Raw genomic sequence first — 26,914 nt, forward strand, 5'->3', positions numbered from 1 at the left:
TCGCGGCTTCGCTCCGCGATTCGCGCACGAGTGTGGAGGGTCTTTATGAAATAACCAGCACAGTGCTTATTTTTTGGCGCATGGCAACATTAATGAATCGTACACAATTTTTTTTTGCGCATGGCAACATTATTGAATCGTAATCCTAAAAATCGTCGCCCCATCCCTAGAATATCACTCTATGTGTCAAATATTTATAGTCTGTGGTCTGAAGCGGAAAGTGGACGCCAATTATTGGGCTGTACATTCTTGGGTTGAGCAATCCTGGGTCGAGCATTATCGGTACGGGCCAATAATATGCGGCCAACAATCGGCGTCTATTAAATGGATTCGAATTATTGGGTCGTGTATTATTGGGTTGAGCGTTATCAGGGTGTACAAGCTCGGTCCGAGGCAATAATATGAAGCCACTGTTTGAACAGGGCAATAGTGTACAACCCCATAATACGCGTCCAAAAAAGTGGTCGCCAATTATTGGGCTGTACATTATTGGGTCGTACATTAACCGGACTCCATTGGAAAGTGGGCAACATTTTCTCAAATGTCATGTCAGCAATACTGCAAGGCTGCCGTTTTGCTGCGCATTTCTTCAATAAAAACAGCAAGAAAATTCTATACATTTAAGAAAATGGCTGACAAAACAGTAGATTTTACCACTACGAATGGGTTGGAGAGCAAAACTCCATTCCTGATCGGTGTCGCAGGAGGAACAGCCAGCGGCAAGGTAAGGCTAGATAGACCACATGTTTTATTATTGATTTTCCATTTTATTCCCTACCAAATACAGTTACGTAACAGTCAAAATAAGAGATGAGATGCCGGCGCGATGGTTTAAGATTGGTCTTAGACCAGTTTTAGACGATATTCGAGGATTTAAGTCGAAATTATTAACATAACCTATGGGAATGTAAGGACTGTGATGTTGTCGCGTCAGAAAGATAACATCCGTCGTTCGATTGTTTTTTGCACAATGTATTGATATGGTACGAATTGAGAGCATTGTTAAGATGCTGACTAACTTCTTGATGCCTTAATAAATCAGAACAACTATTAATTTAAGAGTACACATGGCACACTATTTTAATAATGCCTTATGTTACCTATTTACAAAATCAACACATGGAACTAAATATCGATTCATATTGCCTCTGTTTAGGACAGACCACCCTTTCCCATGTCAGGGATATACAGTGCAATATAATAACAATTAATTAGCACTAGAGTAAATTGAGTTATTTTATTTATTTATTTTTAATTTTAATTTTTTTTATTTCTAAAAATACATTAAGTATAGACAGACCTGGGTTGTCGTGGGCTATCACCAGAGCCGCAAGCAAGCAAACAAACCAAGTAGTTGGTCAAAAAGGGTTCCCCTCATCTGGCAGAATATTATTTGTCACAAATTAAATTAAATATGTTTCATAACTTTGACAGAATCACAAATTTATTTACATACAAGATATATACAGTGGTACTACGTAAACGAAATTAATAACTAGCTTAAATCTAAAATAGGCCCTTGAGGCATTGTACCAAGGATGCTGGCGGCATTTCCCCGCTGTATCGCAATGCTGATACGTTGTGCGAGAAAGCCGCCAGCTCTTCGGTCACCAGTTACGTCAACCAGACGCTTCGCGATTTCTGCAAACAACTTATGCGCGCTGGGACCCCATGGACCTAGAGTTTCAACTCCAAATGGAACGAAATGATACTCTCTACCGAGGCTCTTATATTTATTACGTTTTAAAATTTCGGCGCTTTCCGCCGCTCCGCCCGCTTTTACATTAGTTAAATTAAATTAAAATTCATTTATTTCTAGCTATTTGGCTCATATATAACATTACAATTAAAAATACAATTAACATTAAAATAATAAATAACACATTAAAATAATAATAATATAATCAAATTAAATAAATTACTTACTAACTAGCCGATGTCCTGTCCTTACATGCCTGTTGCAACAGTGCGTGATGTAAGGACAGTCAAGACGATCTGCGATCATCGCCAGGACAGTGTTGGCGCTGGCCCGCACGCGCATGGTGGCGTGGAAACAGGCCGTGTGGGCCCCCGCGAACATGCCGGAAGCGCTGCAGTAGCGGTGCAGCCCCAACACCGCCCTGAATGCATTATTGTACTGGACGCGGAGCACGTTGTACGCTCTCTGCGTGTAGTCCGCCCACAGGCTGCATGTGTACAGCCACTTATCGCAGAAAACTTTTAGTCGTAATGATACTTTCGCATAAATATACACCCCAGGCCAAAAGTATGGAAACAAGCTTGTATTTCAATAGAAAAGTGTGATCCTTTAAGCGATGGATTAAAAATAATAATAGAACATTTTAAAAGTAAATTACTCTGGCTGTCATAGTAATTAAAGGGTAGGTATAATTATGTAACTTTTTCCTACTTAATTTTTTTAGCTTTTTGACAATATTTTTTCAATATTTTTTTTGGTTTTAATATTAAGCGTGTATTTTTAATCTTTTGGGTTTGCCTAATGTAAGTCTTAGTCTCTCGCAGGTCATGTAGCAAGATATCAGGATCAAAGGTGGATAAATCTTGTAACAAAATGGCCAGGCCCAGCTGGAAAGAGAAGAGCGGGAAGGCAAAGAAAAAGATGGGCAGATGACATTGTACAGGCTGCGGGAAAAAAATGAATGGATGTTGCCACCGACAAAGAGAGGTGGAGACAGATAGAGGAGGCTTATACCCTTGGGGACCACTAATGTGGGATAAAGCTAAATAATAATAATAATAATATTATAGTACCACGGAAGCGAAGAACTATAGACCCATAACGTGCTTGCCTACACTCTACAAGCTCCTTACATCCATTTTGAGAGCAAAAATTAACGCGCACATTGTCGCTAACAACATTTTGGCCTCCGCTCAAAATGGATGTAGGGTTGGGTCCCGTGGTACTAAAGAGCTCCTCCTCATAGACATGACCATATGCCAGCAAGTTCGGCGGAACAGGGGGGCCCTCTCGGCCGCCTGGATTGACTATAAGAAGGCCTATGATTCGGTGCCTCACTCATGGCTGAGAAGGGTATTAGAGCTGTATAAACTTGATGCAGCTTTAATATCCTTCCTAAGTGCGTGTATGAGGCAGTGGATCACAGTCCTTCGTCAACCAGGAGGTGGAGATGACCGCCCTGGCCCGCAGGACTCTATAAGGATTGAGCGAGGAATATTTCAGGGTGACAGTCTGAGTCCCCTGTGGTTCTCTCTAGCTCTGAATCCTCTCAGCACCCTGCTGAAGGATTCAGGGTCAGGTTGCCGGCTTCGGAGAGAGGGTGAAGTCATTTCTCACCTTCTGCACATGGATGACCTCAAGCTATTTGCGCCAAATAACCAAGACTTGATGGTGCTATTGAAAACAACAGAAGTTTTCAATACCGCCATCAGAATGGAGTTTGGTGTCGATAAGTGTGCGGTTATGCATGTACAGCAGGGGGAGGTTGTAAATTCAACAAATTTACAACTTTCTGAGACAATGTCTTTCAGATCTATCTCTGAATCAGAAACCTATAAATACCTTGGTATGTCACAGTCGTTGGGTATTGAGGGAGAGGGTATTAGACGGTCGGTGAAGGATCGCTTTTTCAGTCGGCTCACAAAAGTCCTTAACAGTCTTTTGTCAGGAGGCAACAAAGTGCGCGCCTTCAACGCCTGGGTAATGCCCATACTCATATACTCCTTTGGCATACTAAGGTGGACTCAGACCGAGCTGGACGCCCTGGATCGGAGGGTCCGTCTAATGCTCACCACACACCGTATGCTACACCCACGCTCGTCAGTTATGAGATTGTACATCTCACGGAAATGTGGAGGTCGAGGCTTCCTTAACGCCAAAGATCTCCACAACCGCGAGGTGTGCAATCTCAGGAATTATTTCCTTAACAACGAGTGTGGTGTGCATCGTGATGTGGTGGCAGTGGACAGGAACTTCACGCCGCTCTCCTTGGCAAACGAGAACTGGCACAAACCTGTGGTACAAAGTACTGCGGACCGCAGGGCGGTATGGGAGAGTAAGGTGCTACACGGGCGGTTCTACAAGGCCCTCATGGGACCCGATGTAGACCTGCTCGCGTCGGTGAACTGGTTACGATTCGGTGACCTCTTCGGAGAAACCGAGGGTTTTGCCTGTGCAATTGCGGACGAAGTTATGATGACGAACAACTATCGGAAATATATCCTGAAGGACGGTACGGTCGACATTTGTCGGGCATGCCGCCGTCCCGGAGAGTCACTCAGGCATATCATTTCCGGTTGTTCTCATCTTGCTAACGGCGAGTACTTGCACAGACATAATCTCGTAGCCAGGATTATTCACCAGCAGCTTGCTCTTCTATATGACCTTATGGACCGCGAAGTACCGTACTACAAGTATTTACCTGTGCCAGTTCTCGAGAATGGTCGTGCCACGCTCTATTGGGATCGATCTATCATCACTGACAGGACTATTGTAGCCAATAAGCCTGACATTGTGATAATAGATCGATCGCAGCGCCGAGCCGTGCTCGTCGACATCACCATCCCCCATGATGAGAATCTCGTGAAAGCCGAGAAGGACAAGTCCAGTAAGTACCTAGACTTGGCTCACGAGATAACCGCCATGTGGGATGTTGATTCGACGATCATTGTCCCGATAGTCGTTTCAGCGAACGGTCTCATAGCGAAGAGTCTCGACCAACACCTTGAGAGACTCTCGCTAGGTGGTTGGATCAAGGGTCAGATGCAGAAGGCGGTGATCTTGGACACGGCGCGGATAGTCCGCCGGTTCCTCTCTCTGCGGCCCTGACCACCGGCAGCTTGGGCCCTGCCCCGCTGCTGGCGGCACCCTAGGTTAGGTTTTTTATAATTTGTTTATATGTATTTTGTATTGTTTTGTAATTGTTTTTATATTTTACTTTTATATCCATATTATAACACAAGAAACATAACATAAGAAAATGAATAAATAAAGAGAATAATAATAAAAAGTCTTAGTCTCAAGGATAGAGTGAAATTGACCATAATTAGAGCCAGATCAAAGTGTGGGAGAGTAGTCAAAAAGGTCAAGCAACAGAAGTGGCGGTGGACCGGTCACATCATCAGAGAAGGGCTAGAAAAGTGGACAAGAGACCTTATAGAGTGGTACCCAAGGGGGCACAAAAGGAAGAGAGGAAAGCCTACTCGTAGATGGTCGGATGACTTTAAAAGGATAGGCGGAGTGGACTGGACCAGGAAAGCAAAAGACCGCGATACCTGGAAGGACTTGGAAGATGCCTATGTCGGAGGACAAGCTGAAGTTGTCGATGGGAACTAGAAAATAGTAAATAGTAATATATATATAATTATAGAGAAAAAATAAGGTATATTTTTAAGTAGATTGTTACAAAACTTCAGAAATAAAGGCTAGTTTTATTTATTTTATAATGTAAGTCTTAGTTTACAAATATATACAATAAAGATGAGATATTAAAGAAAACAACGTTGTTTCCATACTTTTGGCCTGGGGTGTATACTTGCCATAATAGTCATTAAGCATAATATTAATTTGGCAGAATTTTCTAAGTGGGTTAGGTTAGGGTTTTCTGCCAAATAATATTATGCAAAAAAAAATTCTGCAAAATAATATTATGCGAAAAGCAGTATGCGAAAGGATATTCTACCAAATGACATTTCTGCCAAGATTTAATAACTATCTATCTATGAAAAACCATAGAAAAATAACCCTTGTGTGTCTTTTCACAAGGCCTTTTTTTGTATGGTTTTTCATAGAGAAATAAACCCTTTTGAAAAGACACTCCTCAAATGATACATTAATTTTGTACTAGAGGCAAGTAAAATTCTCCTCATTTATCTATGTGAATTTCTTCCTTCCAGTCAACAGTATGCCAACGCATAGTAGAAAAGCTCGGACAACAACACAAGGAACAAACAGAGAGGCGCGTCGTCTGCATCAGTCAGGACTCGTTCTACCGAGAGCTCACACCGTCGGAGAGGCTCCGGGCCGAGCGGGGGCAGTTCAACTTTGACCATCCAGATGCCTTCGATGACAAGAAGTTACTGGCGACACTGAACGGTATACTTCAGGGGAAGAAAGTCGAAGTGCCTGAATATAATTACATCACCAATTCAATTAGGTAAGTACATATATGAATGGAATGAAGACGGAGTCGTCGTCAATGGAACTTGCAAATAATGTACACAAACCATTTTACCTTCATTACTTCGTAATCACGCTCTTTAAAAGGACAACCATGACCTTGTTAACAATCTATATACTTAAACATTTTATCTATATAAATTTTTAGTTAAATTGAATGTTAATTATTAATATTTGGGGGAAAATAACCTTCGTAAAAATGTTAGGTTATCTGTCAAATGCTAACAAAATCTGTCATATTTGTTTATAAGCATAGTTCTATTGATGACGACTATAGTAAAGTTAAAATTACTCATGAATTAGTGGTAAAGTCTATTTGATGCTGACTATACAGCCAGCAGTAGAAGTTGCTAAGCGGGCGAGATGTTCAAAGTTACCTTGACACACTCTTATTCTCTTAACAATAAAGTCGCGTCCAGATCATTTCAAATCAACTTTCATATTATTTTAACAATAGGCGAGATTAAAAGTTTTTTTAAGGGTGATACGGTCGATCCGGTTTGTTTTGAGGATCAAATGTCTATATCGGACCCATTGCATTAAAGCAATACAAAATTCAGAAACGATACTCAAGTCAGGCAACGCACAAAACCTCCCTTACTAAACGGTACGTGGTCGTGAAGTCACAATCACGATCACGAAGCCTTGAAGTATGGAAAACACGGAAATATACTATTTTTACCGTAAAATATTGCGTTTATGTATGTATTTGTACACTATAATAACCATAAATAAACATTTAAAATAAATAAATATTAGGGGACATCTTACACAGATCCACCTAGCCCCAAACTATGCAAAGCTTGTACTATGGCTGCTAGGTGATGATATACATACGTATATAGATAAATACATACTTATATACATAGAAAACACCCATGACTCAGGAACAAATATTTGTGTTTTTTTTTTTTTTTTTTTTAATTTATTGAATAAGGAAGCAAATTACAGTTTTTTAGATCATTACAAGACCCATCGTAGGCAAAACCTTATGGAGGTTTGTGTGCCGATGGGGAGTTCGAGAATAACATAAAGAAAAACAATATTATATCCTATATCTTATCATAAATATGATTCTTAGTATACATAGCTTGTGTCGTTAGTTTTTAATAAGTGCATTTTAACGACATTTTTTATATGTTTACCATTTAAATATTTAGCACAAACAACTTCTGGCAGATCATTCAATATTTTAGGTAATATATATGTGTACAGCCTAGTGCCATATATGTTGTTATATTTGGTATACAATATTTGTTTTGGTTCTGTAGACTTCTTAGTTTTGTACATCTTTTGTGTTCTTTTAGTTTAGTACATCACACAAATAAATGCCCTTACCGGGATACGAACCCAGCACCATCACACTTCGCAGGCAAGGTCACTACCCACTAGGCTAGACCGGTCGTCAGACACCACTAAATACACACAAATAAAAAACCCCTAAATAAAACAAAAAAATAAATGAATAAAGAATAAATTTAACACTAAATTTGTTTGTTAGCAACCGGACGCACACAATCTACCCCGCTGACGTGGTGCTCATCGAGGGCATCCTGGTGTTCTACTTCCCTGAGGTCCGGGAACGGTTCCACATGAAGCTTTTTGTCGACACTGACTCCGACACCAGATTGGCAAGAAGAGGTAACATTGCATTCTTCTGGACAACTATTAATAGCTGGGTCCACACAGAGCGAGCATACGAGCGAGATAATTTCGTCGCGCACAAAACGGCCGGTGTAGACGTGCCTCGGACGTGCCTCGTGCCTCTAAAAATGTCGATACGACACTCGGGCCTTACACTAATGTACAGTCAGTAAAACCATAGATATCTATCTTTGGTAAAACGATTAGCTTAGCACCTTTGCATACAAAATTGTACGCAGGACAGCTAGGCTAATAGTTTTGCTGACTTTACAATAAATAAATACAATAAAGTCGCAAGCTTCCGCTGAACTGGTTCGCTTTTAATGTTAATTTGTCGTCCAGTGCCGCGGGACATCATGGAGCGAGGCCGGGACTTGGAGCAAGTGCTAAACCAATACATGAACTTCGTGAAGCCCGCCTTCGAGGAGTTCTGTTTGCCGGTAAGTACGATACACACGACACCGGCGTATCGTCTACATTAGATCAATGGGGTATTTGACTACTAGTCAAATTAGTTTCTTTTTTCGAACTGTCAAAACGCATTTGCTACTATGGAATTTATATGAAACACTAGCATGTGACGTCACAATCAAATTACCATACTCTTTATAGTTTCATACGGGGTTTAAAATAGAAATTGTGTCTATAAATAACTGCTGTCTACGTTTCTCTATTAATCTTCTGGTGCTTTATTTCATGCATGGTGTAAAATAATTTATTTTAAATACAGTCAAATACTAATTTTGTATGACGAGGACATTTAATTAAATACGATATCTAACTCACAGTCTTTACTGGACATGACTTGATTAGAAATCATAGCACACGTTACGTACCTTAAACAATGCAATAATATGCTAACATGGAGCTGATCTGATGATGCAGTCGGAAGGTAGCCAAAGGAACGGAACTCCTCCATGGAAAAACACAAACACATCAGTTTAGGCTTATAGAAAGGCCACGAGAAGTACTTGATGGTCATGCAAATGAGAATAGATGGGCTAATAGTTTATGGTTGTTTTTGACGAAGCTAGTTGCAGAAATTATGATTTGTATTAGTGTTAGAATAAGGTAAGGACGATGCGTGTGCGTATTACGTTTGTGTTTAAACCACAGGAAACCGCCTATAGAAGCCTAATATTCCCCATTTTGTTCGCGATGCAAATCACAAACCTCTGAGGTGCGACACGTGTAAGCGTAGGGATGGGACATGTTCATTACAGGCAGTGGTACGTACCAGTTGTACCGTAATTTATTGTGGTAAAATTGTTATCAATAAAGTCTACAGAAACAATACTTAATAATATTAAAACAATATAATAATTCATTAAATACCTACGTACTTTATAAATTTATCAAAAAAAAAAAATACTTAGCATATTAATGATATAAAATTCTAAACGTAAAGTACCTAATAAGGGTCCCAGAAAATATGTATGAAATTGAATACTCGGTGTTGCATACATTTTGTGGTGAAATTTACATTCATGAGAGTATGTATGATCAACATTCATGTGTAAGGGGTCGCACATCAATTATTTCCCTTTCCATTTCAGACCAAGAAATTTGCTGACGTCATTATACCCAGAGGCGCTGACAATATCGGTGAGTTACTTTTACTACTATCACATCTCATTTTTCCAGTGTTGCCAGATCGTACCTTTTAAGTACGATTTTACGTACTTTTTGAACAGCATGCGTACTTAAAACGTACCCCGCCCAAAACCGTACTAAAATCGTACTTTTTGGCTAAACCGTACATTTTAGTACGATTTTACGTACTTTTCGTATGAGAAGTTCAAAAATATGCCAAAATAGCGTAGAAATAATAGTGACCGACCAAAAAAGTACGATTTATTTGCGTAAAAATTTGTGACTTTTTTGTTTTGGTATTTTTGTACCTTATTTTTTTGCTTACTAATGTAGTTTCCGTGAATTATCAGTTTAAAAAAATCACCCGTTTCTAAAACGCTTTTGCTATTTATATTGTTTTTGGAACAAAAAATGAAATTGTACTTTTTTTGGTAAAATCGTACCTTTTTTAGATCGGGGTCGAATTTTAGTTTTCAGTGCTCTGGCATCACTGCATTTTTCAGTAGGCGGGTCCACACAGAACGAGCCGCATCTGTGTAGACGTGCCTCGGCCACGTTGCCTCGGGCTAGGCACGTCTTCACCGACCGAGATGCTTCGCGCGGCAATTTCCTCGCGAGGCGGGTGTGTGGACCCGCCGAATATTCCATAGGTTAAAAACTAAACCAACCTGAACTGACCCAGCTGTGGAATAAACTGTCGCCCGCGGTATTTCCGGACCGATGCAACCTTCAAACCTTCAAGAAAAGAGCGTATTCCCATCTTAAAGGCCGGCAACGCACTTACGCCGACAAAGGCTACCCTTTGGTGTTGCAGGTGTCCATGGGCGACGGTAATAGCTTACCATCAGTGATTATTCTGCACGTTTGCCTTCATATGGAAGGCAAAAGTGAATCCAAAGTTCGTTAATTGCGGGCATCTTGATCTGTCACTCTTATTACGCCTTAATAGGAGTAAAAGGGGCATTCCAGGAGAATCTCGTTTACGAAATACTTTTGCCTTGTATGGCAGCTACCTCAATCAAATGTGGAATGCTTAAGAATATAATGTCGTTTTGTTAGCCAAGTCATGAAATATTCATTTCAGCATTTTCAGAAGTAATAAAAGAATGACGTCTCGTAAGCGACATTATCGTAGAATGCCTTAAAAGAGAACTATGCCCGCAATTTGAGAACTTCAGTGTTCTCAATAGACCCTCTCCCAGGTAGCATTTAGACGTCATTATGACGTCCGTTACGTCATTATGACGTATAAATGACGTCATTATGAGGTCACTTGTTCGTCGCTGACGTCACTTTGCGTTGCTTTGCTGTTTTGGACGACAGCGCAGCGGCGGTGGTCGCATTGATTGATTACACCTTTAGGGCGTCGTTATATGTATCAGTCGGCGGTATAGTTTGAAAACATAGTGCAACTATCATATGCCATTTAATATCGCGGTGCCACTTTTTTGGGGTCCTTCGCGTGCTGCGTATTGCGGTTCTTGGTTGTCATTTTGCTCCAGTGGCCCACGGCATTTACCTTTATTTCGGACGAGATAGTTATCGCGGGACTCAAAACGTTAAACAACTCTAAAATTTAGGGTTCTCACTCTTTTTATGTTGCACCTTCTGGCCTATGTTGTGCAACATTGGTAGTGATGTCACAGGGCGGACACGCTATAAATCAAGAATCACTTACGTTTCTATGTGTGAACGGCACGTCTGTACACGCGGCATGCGTCATTGTGTGAGTAAGTTGCTTAAAAACAGTACTGAGCGGTCGGCAAAAGGTCGTTAATCTGCTGTCGCGGGGCGAGGTCATTCAAATCGGGGCGGGGCGGTGCGTGGCCGTTCTGTATGATAGTACCTATTACTTATTCTGTGGTGATGTCGCGAAAGTTTGATGTACTCCAGCCAACGTGTCAACTTCTTGAATTTATCACACATTTTTCTATATACGTATTTATTTTATATGGTTTGTACTTTTTTAAAGGATTATATTTGTAAGTTTTAGTACTAAGCATATTATATTGTAACAACGGTAAGTAGCACAAAGTCATAGCCACTGCAATGAAATGAAAAGAAAAAAAAAGGTGTAATATGTACCATTTGACTAGCCGTCAAAAATAAATGTATAGTACTTTACAACCACAATTTTATAGACTTTATAAGTATGTATAATAAAAAATTACGACAAGCATTAGTCGCAAAATGAAATAAAACTATAGTCAATATATTCTTTATTCAAATAGGCTTAGCAACAAGCACTTTTAAATTGTCAAGTTTTAAAGCGCAAATCCTGGCCATTATAAAAAAAAAAATCGAACTCAATTTACTTTCCACCATTTGTGTCGTTTAACTTTAAAGTCGGGTAAATCCATTCAACCCTCTCGGGCAATATCTACCCTATAACCTTTTCTCAATACCAAAATCGCGTAATTAGACATGGATTTACCCGAATTTGAATTTAAGCTACTCATTTTCTTGTAAACTTTTCATAAAACGTGCCATTTTTAACCAAAAGGGTACGTATAGCTTTGTCAGTAAGGTGCTATTTCCATATAGCTTCAATCAGAAATCAACCTTATCGACAAGCGACAATGTGGTACCTTTTGGTTGAAAACGTCACAAATAGTTGTTCGCTTGTAGGGCGTAAATTGCAGCGGCTATGCCTTAAGTAGCTGCTAAACCGGACCTTACTCCCTCCACTCAAGGTCCATTTTTGTTGCAGTGGCTATTGACTTGATAGTGCACCACATATGGGACATTATGTATAAGAAGCGGTCGCCGCCGCGCCTGAACGGGTGCAAGCTCGAAGAGGAGACCGGGGCGAGGAGGATGTCCGGCAGCTCCGAGGACACGCTGAGTCGATAGGGGGAGGGTGGGGACTTTTGAGATGCACCAGGGTGAAAGGAGACTGAATGATAGTTCCATACAAAGTTGCACATGAGTTGTTGCTTGTTATACTTACTCAACCTCGTATCTGCAACACTCATTTGATGACAAAAACACCCGTATTTCGAATGAAAGAAAAGCGACATTTCCATCAAATGATTGTTGCAGATATAAGGTTGAGTAAGTATAGCGACGATATGTATAGATAAGTTGCACTTCTTAAGTGTCTGAGGATGGTATTCCATCTGTCCAATATCCAATTGGTCTAATGTATATTTGCGTCTCACATTTTGTTTAAAGAGTGAGTGAGACACAATGCACATTGGACCAAGATATTGAACAGATGGAATAAGAACCAACCAACGCAAAGACTTTATAAGTCCACAAAGTCGCACATATTCCCTATGCTGCATCTCGAAAGTCGCGTAGATTAAATCTATTTTAAGTACCTTCTATTGTCACAGTATAAAACAATACAGTGATTGGACTAAGCCGTCTAGACAGGGTATCGTGCGGGGTGCGAGGGGTGTACCGCGCGCACCCTAGCTGCATACATTCGCCATTGTTAGTAGCTCGGTACACGTCAAAGTCGTCGGTCCACTGTATACTTTTTAGACTGTGCTATTGTTATATGTAATAAGAGTATGTGTGATTTTTCAAATTACGAAAACTAATTATACATATATCAACGTACTCTATGTTTAACTATTCCCCACAAATATAACAGTAACTAGGTATATGGATATCATGAAAAAATTATGTCTAAAAATCATACATAAATGAAATAAAGGATATTTAGCAGAAATCATATAAACGCAATGTGCAATATTTGTTAAATTAGATATTTAAATTAGTCTCGTTCATTTCACTTAACAATTTTTTTTGAAAATAATCATGTTTTTTGAAAAATCACAAGTACGCAAGCGGCCCAGTAATAATATACCTATAAATCTGTATTTGTGCTACCTTATTTACTTAATCGTAAGTTACATTATGTAGGCCCTTATGTGATGAAATATATTATATGTGCAATTTTTACAACCAACATTTTGCTATCAATTCGGTGAAATAATTTTCTAGTACATGTACATTATGATTCTCTTTACAAACACGCAAGATTTTTATTTGTATAATCAATGTATTTTTATACAAAATTCCCAGTTAAGACTGCAGACTAGAACTAGAAGCCGCTTATATTTGACTTTTAGGTTATATTTTAGTTGTAAAACTCATTGCATTTCTTGAGGAAAGCATTATACATGTCCCGATATTTTAGGCTTGCCTGCCTCGTATTCAAAACTAATTAAGCCATTCTACTTTTCGTTGACCATAAGATTTCACACGTTTGCTTACCAGCTTTTAAAAATATTGTTTTTGAACAATTAATTATTTTAAATGATTAATGTACTATAGTTGGTCAAGCAAATCTTGTCAGTAGAAAAAGGCGCGAAATTCTAATTTTCTGTGACTTTTTCTACTGACAAAATTTGCTTGACCAACTATATTTTGAAACACAAATTTTATATACTAGTTAAAAATATAGGGTGGCTAAAAAATAAGTGCATTCCCGTTGCCAGGGAGGTTTTGGGAAAAAAAATGTACAACCATAGAAAATGGACCAGCCAAAATGTATGAAACAGCCAAAAAAAATTTCGCGATTTCAGGGTCGGTCCCATAGTAAAAGTTGTACAGTATAATCCTAAAACCTCCCTGGCAACGGGAATGCGCTTATTTTTTAACCACCGTGTAATTTTGCGCAAAAGTGTGACAAACAAAAAGTTGAATGACCTGTTTACCTCCCACACACATCCAATGACCCTGTTACGTGACTATGGCAGTGTAGAGTCAAGGGCATAAATATATATACATTCCCAAACTTTCAAAAATTTGTGTACGCTCTTACACCTTAGATAATAAAGTAGTGTTCACATATTTTGAGCCATTTGTCTGGATCGATATTTTTGCCTTCGACTGTACTGTTAAATTGAGTTGGAACGTGAGGCCTACGACTTGACCGATAATGTAATTTGTATAGTTATATATGGGGCATTTTCTATGAAAAGGGACCTTATTGTCGATAGCGCTTACGCCGCACAGCGTCGCGTGGCATTGTATTTATATCGGAGCATCGTTTATAATGGCGTAAGCGCCATCGACAATAAGGTCCCTTTTTATAGAAAATACCACATATTATATTACATATTACAGTCAGTCAGTTAACCTAGTGTTAAGTACATTGTACTTAACATTCGGTTAACATTTATACTTTTAAAAGGCATCGATTTAATGAAGATATTTGTGCAATATAGATGAAATAAAACGAACGCAATATATTTTATGTAACATAATAATTACGTGCAATAATATTTACACCTTCGGCAGGACACCACCGGTCCAATCGCTTCTGTCAGCTGACTAAGGCCTCAGTTGGCAGAAGCAATTGGACCGGTGTTCCGACGGTCGTAGGTTCGAGTCCTGTCGGTGTAATTTATTCCATTTTCCTTTAATTTAAAAATTTGGAGTAACGCTCGCAGACGTTTCTGCTTCATAAAAAAATAGTTTACGTGCAATAATAATTAATAATTTACATAAATATGGGTAAGAAGTTCTACATATTAGATGATTTTTATTCCGTTGCATAATTTCACAATTGAATGTATTGACTGTTTTTTGTCATACAAACCTATGACGTCACTATATGACTCAGTTCAGCGGTACTGCACTGCGTTTTCATATTGTCCGATAGCTGCTGGAGAATGTCCTATTATATTGGATCGGATAATGTTAAAACGCTCTTAGGCTTGTAATACTGAATTAATATGAATTTCACGGTTATTACATGATTGACACGTTGAATAATACGATTGTAAATGTACGTCCGACTCCTTATCCGACTGTAAAAAAGCAAGCCTGCTATAGTTTAGTTTTTTGTATTGCTAGATAGTCCCGGTGACAATGTAATTTTATAACTTTACTAGTTTAGAACAACAAAGAATTGGGCCGATATTACAACTATTTGTACTGTTTAGGCCAACAAATTTGACGTTCTCAATCTAAAGGTACCACATTGTCGCTTGCCATAAGGACGCTCTGACAGGTTATTCGTATGAAGATAAAAGCAAATTTAGTCTTTATAGTAAGCGACAAAGTGGTACCTTTTGATTGAGAACTTCACAAATGTCTATGCCCCAATATGTAATCCGTAGTTTAATGTTGAAGGTGTTGATTAGTTTATCATTAATGTGTATTTTAAGGCTGATTTTAATTTTGTATTACTTAGTTTCCATAAAGTTTGATACAATTTATGCCACATAGTAGGCCTTTTGCATCAGAAAACCATAGATATGATGATGGCATTATTTTTATGATGATAAAATACCACAATAAAACACCATCCGTTTTTAGGGTTTTGGTATCTCGCTTTTTAAGAGGCCGGTGTCGATTTTAGTCGCAAAAATGTAAAATTGATAGATTTAGTCGGTGAAATTGTACACCTTTTGTTACCTAATTGAAATAACAAGTACTAGTTTCTATTAGCGCATCTTCTTATCTTACCTTTTATCAGATCAATTTGTTGAAAACAGACTCACTAAATTAGTAATGTTTGCTTTTCTGATGGGCGTTTAGGTAAACGCGTGTAAAGCACTGATTTTGTCGCTCTTATTTGTAAATTTCGTAAAGTTTGGACGGCTAAACATGGTAATTTTGTATTACACATATCCTGTACTTGACGTTTATCAAACTACATTTTTATTATTATGACTTTGAAGTAGTGTAAATGAAAGTTAGACAAAATCAATTTTCTCCAGAAATTACTTCAAAACAAGTGACAATTTCTCTGAAAATCGACTTAATTTCAACGTAATTTTGATACTTAAACAATCTACAACATTTGTTGAAACTATTTTTATACATTAATTTGTATAATTTACCACCATAAATTTTTGATGAATTTTTAAAAACTGCCCCTTCTTTTCATATATTACCGGTGACGCACGCTTGCGACCTCATTATTAAAAGGCAAGATGAGAAGACGTGCTAATAGAAACCAATACTTGTTATTTAGATATTACGTAACAAAACGTGTATAATTTCAACGACTAAATCTATCAATTTAAAATTTTAGCTCCAAAATCGACTACGGCCGCTTAATATTTTAACGTTAAAACGTTTTATTTCTCTTAAATACCATTCAATGATATTTCCTAAATACCATTATGGAATATAAATAATATAAAATAGAGAATATCCTTCCATAAGATATAGTTTAATATTGCGCACAAATTGTTTATGTATAAAATGTATACATTTATATAACTAATACTGCCAAACGAATAGCATTTCTATTTTTTTGCTGTGTAGATATAGTTTTATCAATATCTGCATTTGTATTGTTTATTTAGATTTTATTTGTTCTTACTTGTAACTACTTAAAATAGGTTGTCGTGTAAAGTACAGATCATTTATATCCTGGCACATTAATATAAAATCGTCCAACTTTGAACTTATATCTTAACTTTGCCCAGTTACAACTACAAAAAAAAATTACAATTTGTCATTTAAAACACTCAAAAAAATTTTTTTACCTGATTGCGGGGCGCAAAAGGAGGGTAATGTGTGTTGTCGATATTCCTTTCCAGTTTTGAACTCAATAATATAAATACCCGGGAAAAGTTAAAATTGAGGCAAAATAAATTAATTAAATTAATTAATTATTATATTTATAATATATTGTTTCTCGGTGCTACAGAAGTATAGTATACCGGAACAATTCCGACGTAATTAAATTCCAATTTAAAAAATTGTAATGCATTAGCCTATATTAAAATATATACAATAGAAATGGCAAATAATGTAAAGAAATATGTCGGTATTTTTTTGCTTTTGTCATATAATTAACCTAACATTTTTACGAAGGATGTTTTCACTGAAATAATAATTATCATATATTTTACCTATAAATTGATATAAATAAAAGATTTGAGCATATAAACTGTTGATAAGTTCATGATTGTCCTTAAAAATGCGAGATTACGAAGTAATAAAGGCGAATTGGTTTGTTTGCATACATTCATTATTCGCTATTTCCATTGAACTCAACTTTAAATATTACCTTACCTATATTAAATTGATATGTCGTCCCCAATTGTCACCTAGGTTTTACATGCGATTAGCCTCATGCATGAAGTTTATATTTGAACGAAATATGTTTTATTCGGATGTTTGTTACCGTTATATCATGTTACAAATGCATTTCCGTTTTTAAATTACCATTTAATTGCTTAAAATTATAAATAAAAAGTACAAAAATTTGCCCGCGAAAAGCTAGTGAGCGAAACGCTCGAAACGCCACGTGACGTCACGCGTTCGACTAGTGTCATTAGTAGCACTATGTCGAATTCGCGCCAAAAATTATGAGCGTTTCAACCGCTCAAAAATTTACAACATTTTAAATATTTTTTAATAAAATAATGTTAAGGTTTACAAAAGTATTTTTATTATTTCCGGTGTTCCAACGATATAAATTATGAATCCAAAAATAAAAATAAATTCATGCATGGAGCTAATTACGTTTTGTGACATATCATTAGTTACTTAAATTTTGCAGAATTTGCAGACCTGAGGTAGAAATTTCTCATCAAATCTTTACAAAATAGAATATTAAACAGGTACAGTCAAGGGCATAAATATATTTACATTCCCAAAGTTTCAAAAATATGTCTACGCTCTTACACTTTAGATAATGAAGTAGTGTTCACATATTTTTGAGTCATTTGTCTGGATCGATATTTTTGCCTTCGACTGTACCTACGGCAAGTTATTTCATCCGAGTAAAACAAATAAATCCTTATTTTCTTGATATTTAACCTGATTTTCGCACAAAGTAAGTAACATACTTTTTTCGAAGCTAAACTACGCAGATACCTAATAACTACATACATTGCTAGAATGGTCAAGCTCAAAGTAAGTAACTAGGTTACATTGCGCTTACAGAACAACTACTATAAGTGTTGGTGGTACTTCAATTCATATTATTTTTACCATAAAGTAACTTATACTAGAGCGGTATTGTCATAGTACATTTTGTAACCCCAGTAAATTCACTGCCATCTGTCGACACACTTTAATACTAAAAATAAATATTTATAAAAATACGATAAATGTATTTAAATATGGATAAATGATTTATTTATTTGCATTAATTATTTTTATGATTTTGACCCATGTTCTTTCACTGATATGCGTTAAAATTGTTAAATAACAAACGAAACCGTCAACGCCATCTATACGACAGTAAGCCAAAGCTAGTAGCGCCCTCTGAACGAGAATCAAATTTTCTTGATTTTCGAGGCACGTGTTTTGCTTAGACTGTATCCATCTATTACGGAGTTATATCTATCTTTGTTTTTACTAACAAAAATGAAAGTAATTCTTACACTGTTGAAAATTACAAAACTATTATTTTAAACAGTTGCAATAGTTGGGACAAGAATAATACAAATGTTTCAATTTATTTTAAGGGATTGGTTGTATTCTTAGGAAATATAGGTTAAGTGTATTAACGATTACCTATGTATTGTCGTATTATAAATACCGTCTAATTAAAGCATATTAAACATGCATTGGCGTTTCTTCAATAGAAATCCTGCGAATTGTTGTGATAATTTGAAAAGGTTAGGGTATTCATTTTTACGAAAGATATAAATTAGAAATCAACTGTCCTAAATGTCCGGGCAAAGTTGACGTTCAAGCAAGGGACACTTGGAAGCGCGTAAGACTGCGTTTTCACCAGAGATATGCGAGGGATTGCCGACTAGAGCTGCGCTGAGCGAGGATAGGTAAATGATGAATAGATAACACATCTCTCGGTACGCATCCTCGCACATCTCTGGTGGAAACGCAGCTTAAAGGCGTGATCCTACTACTGAAAAACTTGATGCTGTGTTAGTGTTTTTATTCAAACAGTCAAACACAAAAGCTGTCACTCGGACGCCCCTTACCGAAGTGTCAAAACTGAAATTGAACTTTTTGCACATGCACTTAGGTCTATGTTGCTCTGTGGTCTGTGACCGATTAATCAGTCTTTGGCGTTGGATCTGCGGTGCCGATATATCCGTCATTGGCGTCCAAAAAGTTAACAGACACAATGTCAAAGTATGGTTCAGTAAAACCAATTTATAACGGCTTCGCTCTGATATTAGAACTTAATTTTATGATACGCAGCGTGTATAATGTAAGTAGTTTTTTACTACAAACGTTACATGCAATTTATGATCAATGTGGGTAAGACCGGCATATATAAAATATTGATGGAAAGACTTCCATACGTACGTCGCTCAGAAGCAGTCAGAAATGAAGAGGTTCACTCCTTCTGCTCTACTGACCTACACGAACGTAACTTAACGTATTTATACGAACGTAAGAGTTAAAAGCTACGCAATATCTTGTAGACGGTCTTCGCCACATTGACCTCCTACCTTGTATAAATTCGACACTGCATATTGTTTATGACTAATCTTGAAAGCAGACGGACGAATAATTTGAGTTTCTTTTGATTAACTTTATTAACTTCCCTTTATCACAATTTGCTTTGTTTTTAACTTTTTATTATTACGATATAAGAAATGTTAGTTTAGTTAGTTTATCGAATTAGGGAACAAATCAAATTATTTTTATGAAATATTTTGATTTGTGTTTTTTTTTAATTTGTCACACTACTGTATAGTGTGTATGATAGTTTTCTTAAGTGCATGATATCTATTTCAGTTTAGTTGGTTCATTTTAAGCTTGGTGAAACTTTTTCTATAATGTATTTTATTAGTTGCGCGATTAATTGACGCGTTTTTAGTTTATAACTTTACATATTGTATTTCCGGGGATGTGTACGTATATCAATGTTTAATGTATGAAGACTATATGTCTGTGTGTGTCAGGCATGCCTTAATCTTTCCTATGTGTTAGTGGTCATAAATCGTGAGTGTAAACTTCGGTCGCGCCGAATATGCGCCGCGTCGCGAGGGAATTGCCGCGCGTGGCAGCTCGGTCTGTGTAGACGTGCCTCGGCCGCATTGCCTCGGGCGAGGCATGTCTCCACCGACCGACCTGCCTAATAAAGCAGAAGAATCATGCGCAACCAAAATGTTAAAAGATGATTAAATTTTCAGTCAGGATCCTTGTCATACTCAAGAGGTTAATTTTAATCATCAGACTATGTATATTCCAGAATAGCTCACACTTGGTGGTTTCTAAGGTTTAGATTAGACTAGCAAGAACTTGCATGCAATTTAATTTACATTGCCGACTACTAAAGTAAACTGTATTTTCCCCTCACTAGCTCGGAAAGTTGTCTTTTAACCTTCAAAACAAGCGGGGAAAAACGCGTTTTATACACTAGTGGGGAAAGTAATTTGACCTTGGATAGAGAGTGTTTAAGTACCTTGACAGATAACAAAACGTAAAACGCTCACGATAATGGTTCGTTCGATATTAATTATCATTAAATAAATGGTTTGAGAATCTAATAAAAAATATCAAATTTAGCTTTATTTAATGATTTTAAGTCATAAACCTTAAAATTCCATAAGAAACGTTTGTTTTTTTATAATGATGTTTAATATAATTCTGAACGCACAAGTTAAGTCGATGCAATTTCAAAACGCATCCTTGACATTCCATACATCAGAAATATATTGTCAACAAATTTTTTACTTAAAAACTTTTCTCACCGACTCTTCTTTCTCTTTTTCTTTTCTCGCGTAAAAATACACAACTTCCAGAGTTTTCTGTTATAATATCGTAAAAAAATGAGTGATTCCAGTGATGAAGATGATCTAACGCCTGTGGATGTTGCACTTTCCTCGCTATAGTGAGGTGAAAAGTTTTGTGTTACACACGGGTGCAAATGTATTTTACTTCTCGTGTGTTGAAGCACTCGCTACGCTCAGGATTCTATTTTAGAACCACTCGCTTCGCTCGTGGTTCAACTATAGAATCCTTTCGCTTGCTCGTGTTTCAATTCCACACTCGCGGGTAAAATACAACTTTGCACCCTTGTATAACAAATAACTATTAAAAGGTTGATCAGATACCGCAATGTAACCAAAACTGCATTCAAGTTCTTGCTAGTCTAAACCTCGCTTAATACCTATATGTATTTTCTAAACTTATTCGATTAGGTTATTTGTAAATTAGACGTGAAAGTATAATTCTCATTTAAATGAATAAACACACGAAGATGAACTGATCAATGTGAACTTTTATTATAGTTATTCCTTAGAGGTATTTTGTTTTATTAATAATTTTTCAAAAGCATTCAAAGCTACTTCCTGAAAGTTAAGTAACTGTAACTGAGACCAAAATCCCATAGATGAAAATGAATTTGAACAATAACTGAGCTATACAATTGCGTCAATTAACTGTTATACTTATAAACAGGTACAGTCGCCATCAGATATATCGGAGCGGCCGAGGTGCTCAAAAATATCTGAACACGCACTTAACGCCTTGACAATAGAGGCGTGTTCAGATATTTGTGAGCACCTCGGCCGCTCCGATATATCTGATGGCGACTGTACCTACAATACGGGATTACGGGTCAATAATATATCACCTTTGTATGAACTTGTTTTATTCTACTTGTCATCTGAGAAATAATCATCATCATTGGTGATAAACAATAATTGTGGTATTTTCTATAAAAAGCGACCTTATTTACGCCATTATAAACGATGCTCCGATATAAATACAATGCCGCGCGACGCTGTGCGGCGTAAGCGCCATCGACAATAAGGTCCCTTTTCATAGAAAATGTCCCAATTAACAACAGCATTAGATTCATTAGGCTCATCTTTGAATTTTGTATGATGTCTTGTTCTTTTACTACACGACCCAGGTAGCATTTATACGTCATTATGACGTCAGCGACGTCATAATGGCTTCATAATGACGTCTCTTGACGTCTCTTTGCTACCTGGGGGGAGGAAAGTTATACTGTAAAAACATGGAGGTGATATATTATCGGAAGATCAGCGCTGGAAGTCGCCAGCAGCATGCTCAAATGGGGCCATTTCGTGACACTTTATTTTCATGTTCTTTTAATGTATGTCTATTGTCTGTGTGTGTTTACAAATAAAGTATTCTATTCTAAAGTATTCTATTATTGGCCGGTACTGTACATACGCGTAATAGGGACCGCGGGACCTAAATGCCGTTTGTAAGTTATTCACGGGTCTTAATTCGAATAAAAAAAATAGTAGGAAAACATTTTTTCAATTATTTTTTCATTGAATATTAACCTACCTGTTTTTACTGGCTTTGTCATAATAATATACAGGATGGCAAAAAAATAAGTGCATTCCTGTTGCCAGGGAGGTTTTGGGATTATACTGAGCAGCTTTTACTGAGACCAACCACGAAATCTCGAAATAAAATTACCCTCCCATAGAAAATGGCCCAGACTAAATGAATGAAACAGCCAAATTTTTTTTCGCGATTTCGGGGTTGGTCCCATAGTAAAAGTTGCTCAGTATAATCCCAAAACGCCCCTGGCAACGAGACTGCACTTATTTTTTAGCCACCTTGTATGGCTTGTATAATGTAATAATGGAATGTTTTGGCAAATAGAGAGAAGTAAATTATTCACACGTCATTATGATAATTATTATCAATCTTAACACGTAGATACGTAAATTTTAGTAATACAACCTCAATGAAGACTTCCATTTTTGTAGGTACTTTAGCGTTTTTTAACTACAGATTTACGTTTATTATAACTATTATAAGTAATAGTGTGCGATTTTTTTTCGTAATTTAAGTTACAATTTTACTCATAAACTCCCATGTTTCGTATATGTCCATGTCAACATTGCCCACAATTTTGCGTAGCGTGACTGTCCCAATAAGACTTGTATTTGTTCGAATCTTCGAAGCATTTAGTTGTTTGTATCCCTGTAATAAAGTGTGCAACCTATTAAATAGTTCTATTTTATTTTATCCTTCCCATTTTAATGAAATACAAAGTATCTCTAAAGAAAGTGGAATATCGCAAGAACATTCACATTCACAAGAATGTAATGTGATGTGATGCATTGTCTATTTTCATTAGCCAGACTCTAAGGAGAAATTCCGTACATTGACCTGCCAGTTTTTATCTCTATTGCACGCGCATAATTATATAGCTGTCCCGCTCGCACAGTGTCATTAACCGCCGACATCATGGGCGGGTCAATGTACATACGAAATTCCTTGTGCCAAGCGTTGTTTCTTTAGTAGGGTATGACTTAGAAAATCTAATTTTCGCAAATCGCCGCTATACTTACTCAACCTCATATCTGCAACAATCATTTGATGGAAATGTCGCTTTTCTTTAATTCGGAATACGGGTGTTTTTGTCATCAAATGAGTGTTGCAGATACGAGGTTGAGTAAGTATAGCGGCGAAATGTTAGTAGTGGGGCATTCCAGGAGAATGTCGTTTACGAAATGCTTTTTCCTTGTATGGCAGCTACCTCAATCAAATGTGGAATGCTCGTGAATATAATGTCATTTTCTTAGCCAAGTCATGAAATATTACCAGACCAAATATAGATTTTTCAGCATTTTCGGAAGTAATAAAAGAATCACGTCTCATCATCGTGGAATGCCTCTGTGTGAGATATCCGTTATTCTATTGGCAACGTGCGAAGTTACAGTCATAGGAAAGCAAATTGTGATTAATATTCATACATACACAGAATAACACATAACATCGTGCGACATACCCTACTGGGGCATGTCCACTGTGGCAAATTGATACGGCCAAGTTTTGCTCCAGAGGTAGTCACCTGAATGTTACTCTTCGACTGGGAGGATATAACCAAACGGAGCCGCCACGTCTGTAATTTTCTGTACAAAAAAGTCTGCCAATTTTTGCGGGGAGGGGAACGTCAAATGCATACGTAACGTAAATATAGCCATGTCAGATAAACGTCGGTCCATACATTGTGTATGACCATTGGCCGACTATTTTCGACAGAGGGGAATGGCTACTCCGTTTGGTCCTATCCGGGGTCCCTTTGTTTGACATAATTATTGAAATTCATAATGTAATGATTGTCATATTATCATTAGTCATAATTCTGAAACAGTTTACTTTTCAGGATTTTCCTCGGGTTATCCTATACATAGGTTAGGTTTGTTTTATGGCAATACTGAAAAGTTACGCGTTTCTGAGAAAAACCAAATTATGACTAATGATAATATGACAAGCATTACATTAAGACTTTCAATAATTATGTCAAACAATAGAGACCCGTTATATCCTCCTAATTTTTCGAAGGCCGCAAAAATATGTGACGCGTGTCACATATTTCTTATGGTTCTACAAATAAGATCGTGTCAGATATTTTCGCGGCCTTCGTTGTGTTACATATTATAGCAGGTACAGTCGTACCGTAAAACCACCCAACTATAGCAGTGGGGGGGACACTCCTTTCGGGTGAACTCTGCTTCGTTCGGCTCAGCATTGCTCCGAGCAATTATTAGGGTTGGCACAACTTGACGTACCTTTGCGTACACGACCACAGATAAGATAATGACTTGAATTTTGACAACCCTAAATAGCCGAAACGGATAGTTCCATTCATTATAAAGGGACAGTATGATTTGACCCTGACTCGCTGTCAAACTTCGGTTTTGTAGGAAGTTTCCTTTCTGTACGGTGTAGTACCAAGGATAGATATAACTCCGTAATAGATGGATACAGTCTAAGAAAAAACGTGCCTCAAAAATCAAGAAAATTTGATTCTTGATCAGATGGCGCCACTACCTTTGGCCTACTCTCGAATAGATGGCGTTGACGGTTTCGTCTGTTATTGAACAATTTTAACGCAAATCAGTGAAAGAACATGGGTCAGTCATATAAAAATAATTAATGCAGTAAAAAAAAACCTCCCTACCTCGGCCCGCGACAGCAGATTGACGACCTTTTGCCGACCGCTCAGTACAGTAAGCAACTTACACAATGATGAATGGCGCGTGTACAGACGTGCCGTTCACACATAGAAACGCAAGTGATTTTTGATGTATAGCGCGTCCGCCCTGTGGTATTGTGCGCGATCCGCTGTCCAGTCAGCTGCATAGATAAACTAACCCCCCCTGCATAAAAAGTTTTTGTCAACTCCCAGGTAGCAAAGTGACGTCAGCGACGTCACAATGACGTCGCTGACGTCATAATGACGTATAAATACTACCTGGGCTGTCTCTGCAGCTGACTGTACCTTTGCTTAATAGGTACTGAACAATTGAAACTTACCCTGACTTTAATGACTTGCTTTGCTTTCCAGTGGCGATCGACCTGATAGTGCAACATATATCGGAATTTCTGAAACGGAACGTCAGGGAACATAACTTCATGGGCGTGGATTACCCCGGGTTCTGTCCGTCTGTTCCGGGCAGCCCGCAGCGAGGGAAGATTGGACGGCCACACTAAACCGAATGATTTGTGACTGTGAGTGCTGTGACCAAAGTCAGTGGTAGCGTCGGTAAACGATATCTACGCAGTGAACGTGTTAATATCCAGATTATACACCCAGGCAGCAAAGTGACGTCAGCGACGTCATAATGACGTAATTAGGGCGTCATAATGACGTCGCTGACGTTAGGGCAGTTAGTACTCCAATTATAAAGGCTGGCGATGGTAACAAATCATGAGTGTGTGTGTCGATTTTAAAGAGATGTGATAGATGCCGTTACCCCGCCTTTCGATCACGTGATATTTGAACAAAAAAAAAACTATTAGATCGTTTAAATCAGATCATTTATCTACTATATTGACCATCGTGATCAAACGTTTAGAAGTAGTTTAATAGAAGTCATGGACTACTGTCTTATTCTAGCATTATAATACTTTGGACGGCGATGGTTTGTATAGCATGGCGGGCCGTATCGCCCTGCGTAAAAGGAATACATAGTTGTATCAATTGCAATAACTACCAGTACCTACGCCTTTTTAAATATTAAGTAATGGCCAAAGAACATGTGACGTTGCTTTTCGCACTAAATATAAACTAAATTTGGTTGTTAAAATTACATTCGCCATCAGATATTCAGAGCGGCCAAGGTGTTCACAATATCTGAACACGCACTCTAACGCCCTGACAATAGAGGCGTGTTCAGATATTGTGAGCGCCTGAGACGCTCCGATATATCTGATGGCGACTGTACATTTCTAGTAAAAATATGATCTGACGGTGATATTTACATATTGTACTAAATTATTTTCAGCTATGTACTATATAGTAACAATTTACACGCATGTAATGTTCCGACCCAGGTAGCAAAATGACGTCAAATGACGTCAGCGACGTCATTATGACGTAATAATGCCGTCATTATGTCATCGCTGACGTCATTTTACGTCATTTTGCTACCTGGGGAAGGCATACTCGGAAAACCTGTAAATCTAAATTCAAGTCTAATTATAATCGTCATGAAGTTGAGTAGAGTAGAAATATTCATCGCAAAAATATCTCGGGTGATATGGTTCACTTTATACCCTTGGTTAACAATCTACTATTTCAATATGATGATTCATTTATTTATGGATTTCTGCACAAATACTTATAATAATTACTTCAAGTAAATAACATTCAAACATTATTTTATAACA

General features: G+C 37.6%; 1 protein-coding gene and 1 long non-coding RNA gene across 3 annotated transcripts in view; both read left to right on the top strand.

Annotated features, from left to right (window-relative positions):
* The window catches only part of LOC134755243 (uncharacterized), a 132,984-nt gene that overhangs the window by 73,121 nt on the left and 32,949 nt on the right, over window positions 1-26,914 (top strand). The window lies entirely within an intron of this gene.
* Window positions 555-26,369, top strand: LOC134755194 (uridine-cytidine kinase). 2 transcript variants are annotated; one of them, XM_063691714.1, is made up of 6 exons: window positions 555-724; window positions 5,875-6,134; window positions 7,659-7,798; window positions 8,144-8,241; window positions 9,358-9,406; window positions 25,590-26,369. In XM_063691714.1, exons 1-6 carry the CDS (start codon window positions 629-631, stop codon window positions 25,733-25,735), a joined length of 789 nt encoding a protein of 262 aa, XP_063547784.1. In that variant the 5' UTR covers window positions 555-628; the 3' UTR covers window positions 25,736-26,369. The 2 variants fall into 2 exon arrangements, with proteins under 2 accessions (XP_063547784.1, XP_063547785.1); XM_063691715.1 differs by lacking the exon at window positions 25,590-26,369 and adding an exon at window positions 12,105-13,685.

The sequence above is a fragment of the Cydia strobilella genome, chromosome Z, assembly GCF_947568885.1.
Source record: "Cydia strobilella chromosome Z, ilCydStro3.1, whole genome shotgun sequence".
In the NCBI taxonomy this organism is placed as follows: Eukaryota; Metazoa; Arthropoda; class Insecta; order Lepidoptera; family Tortricidae; genus Cydia; species Cydia strobilella.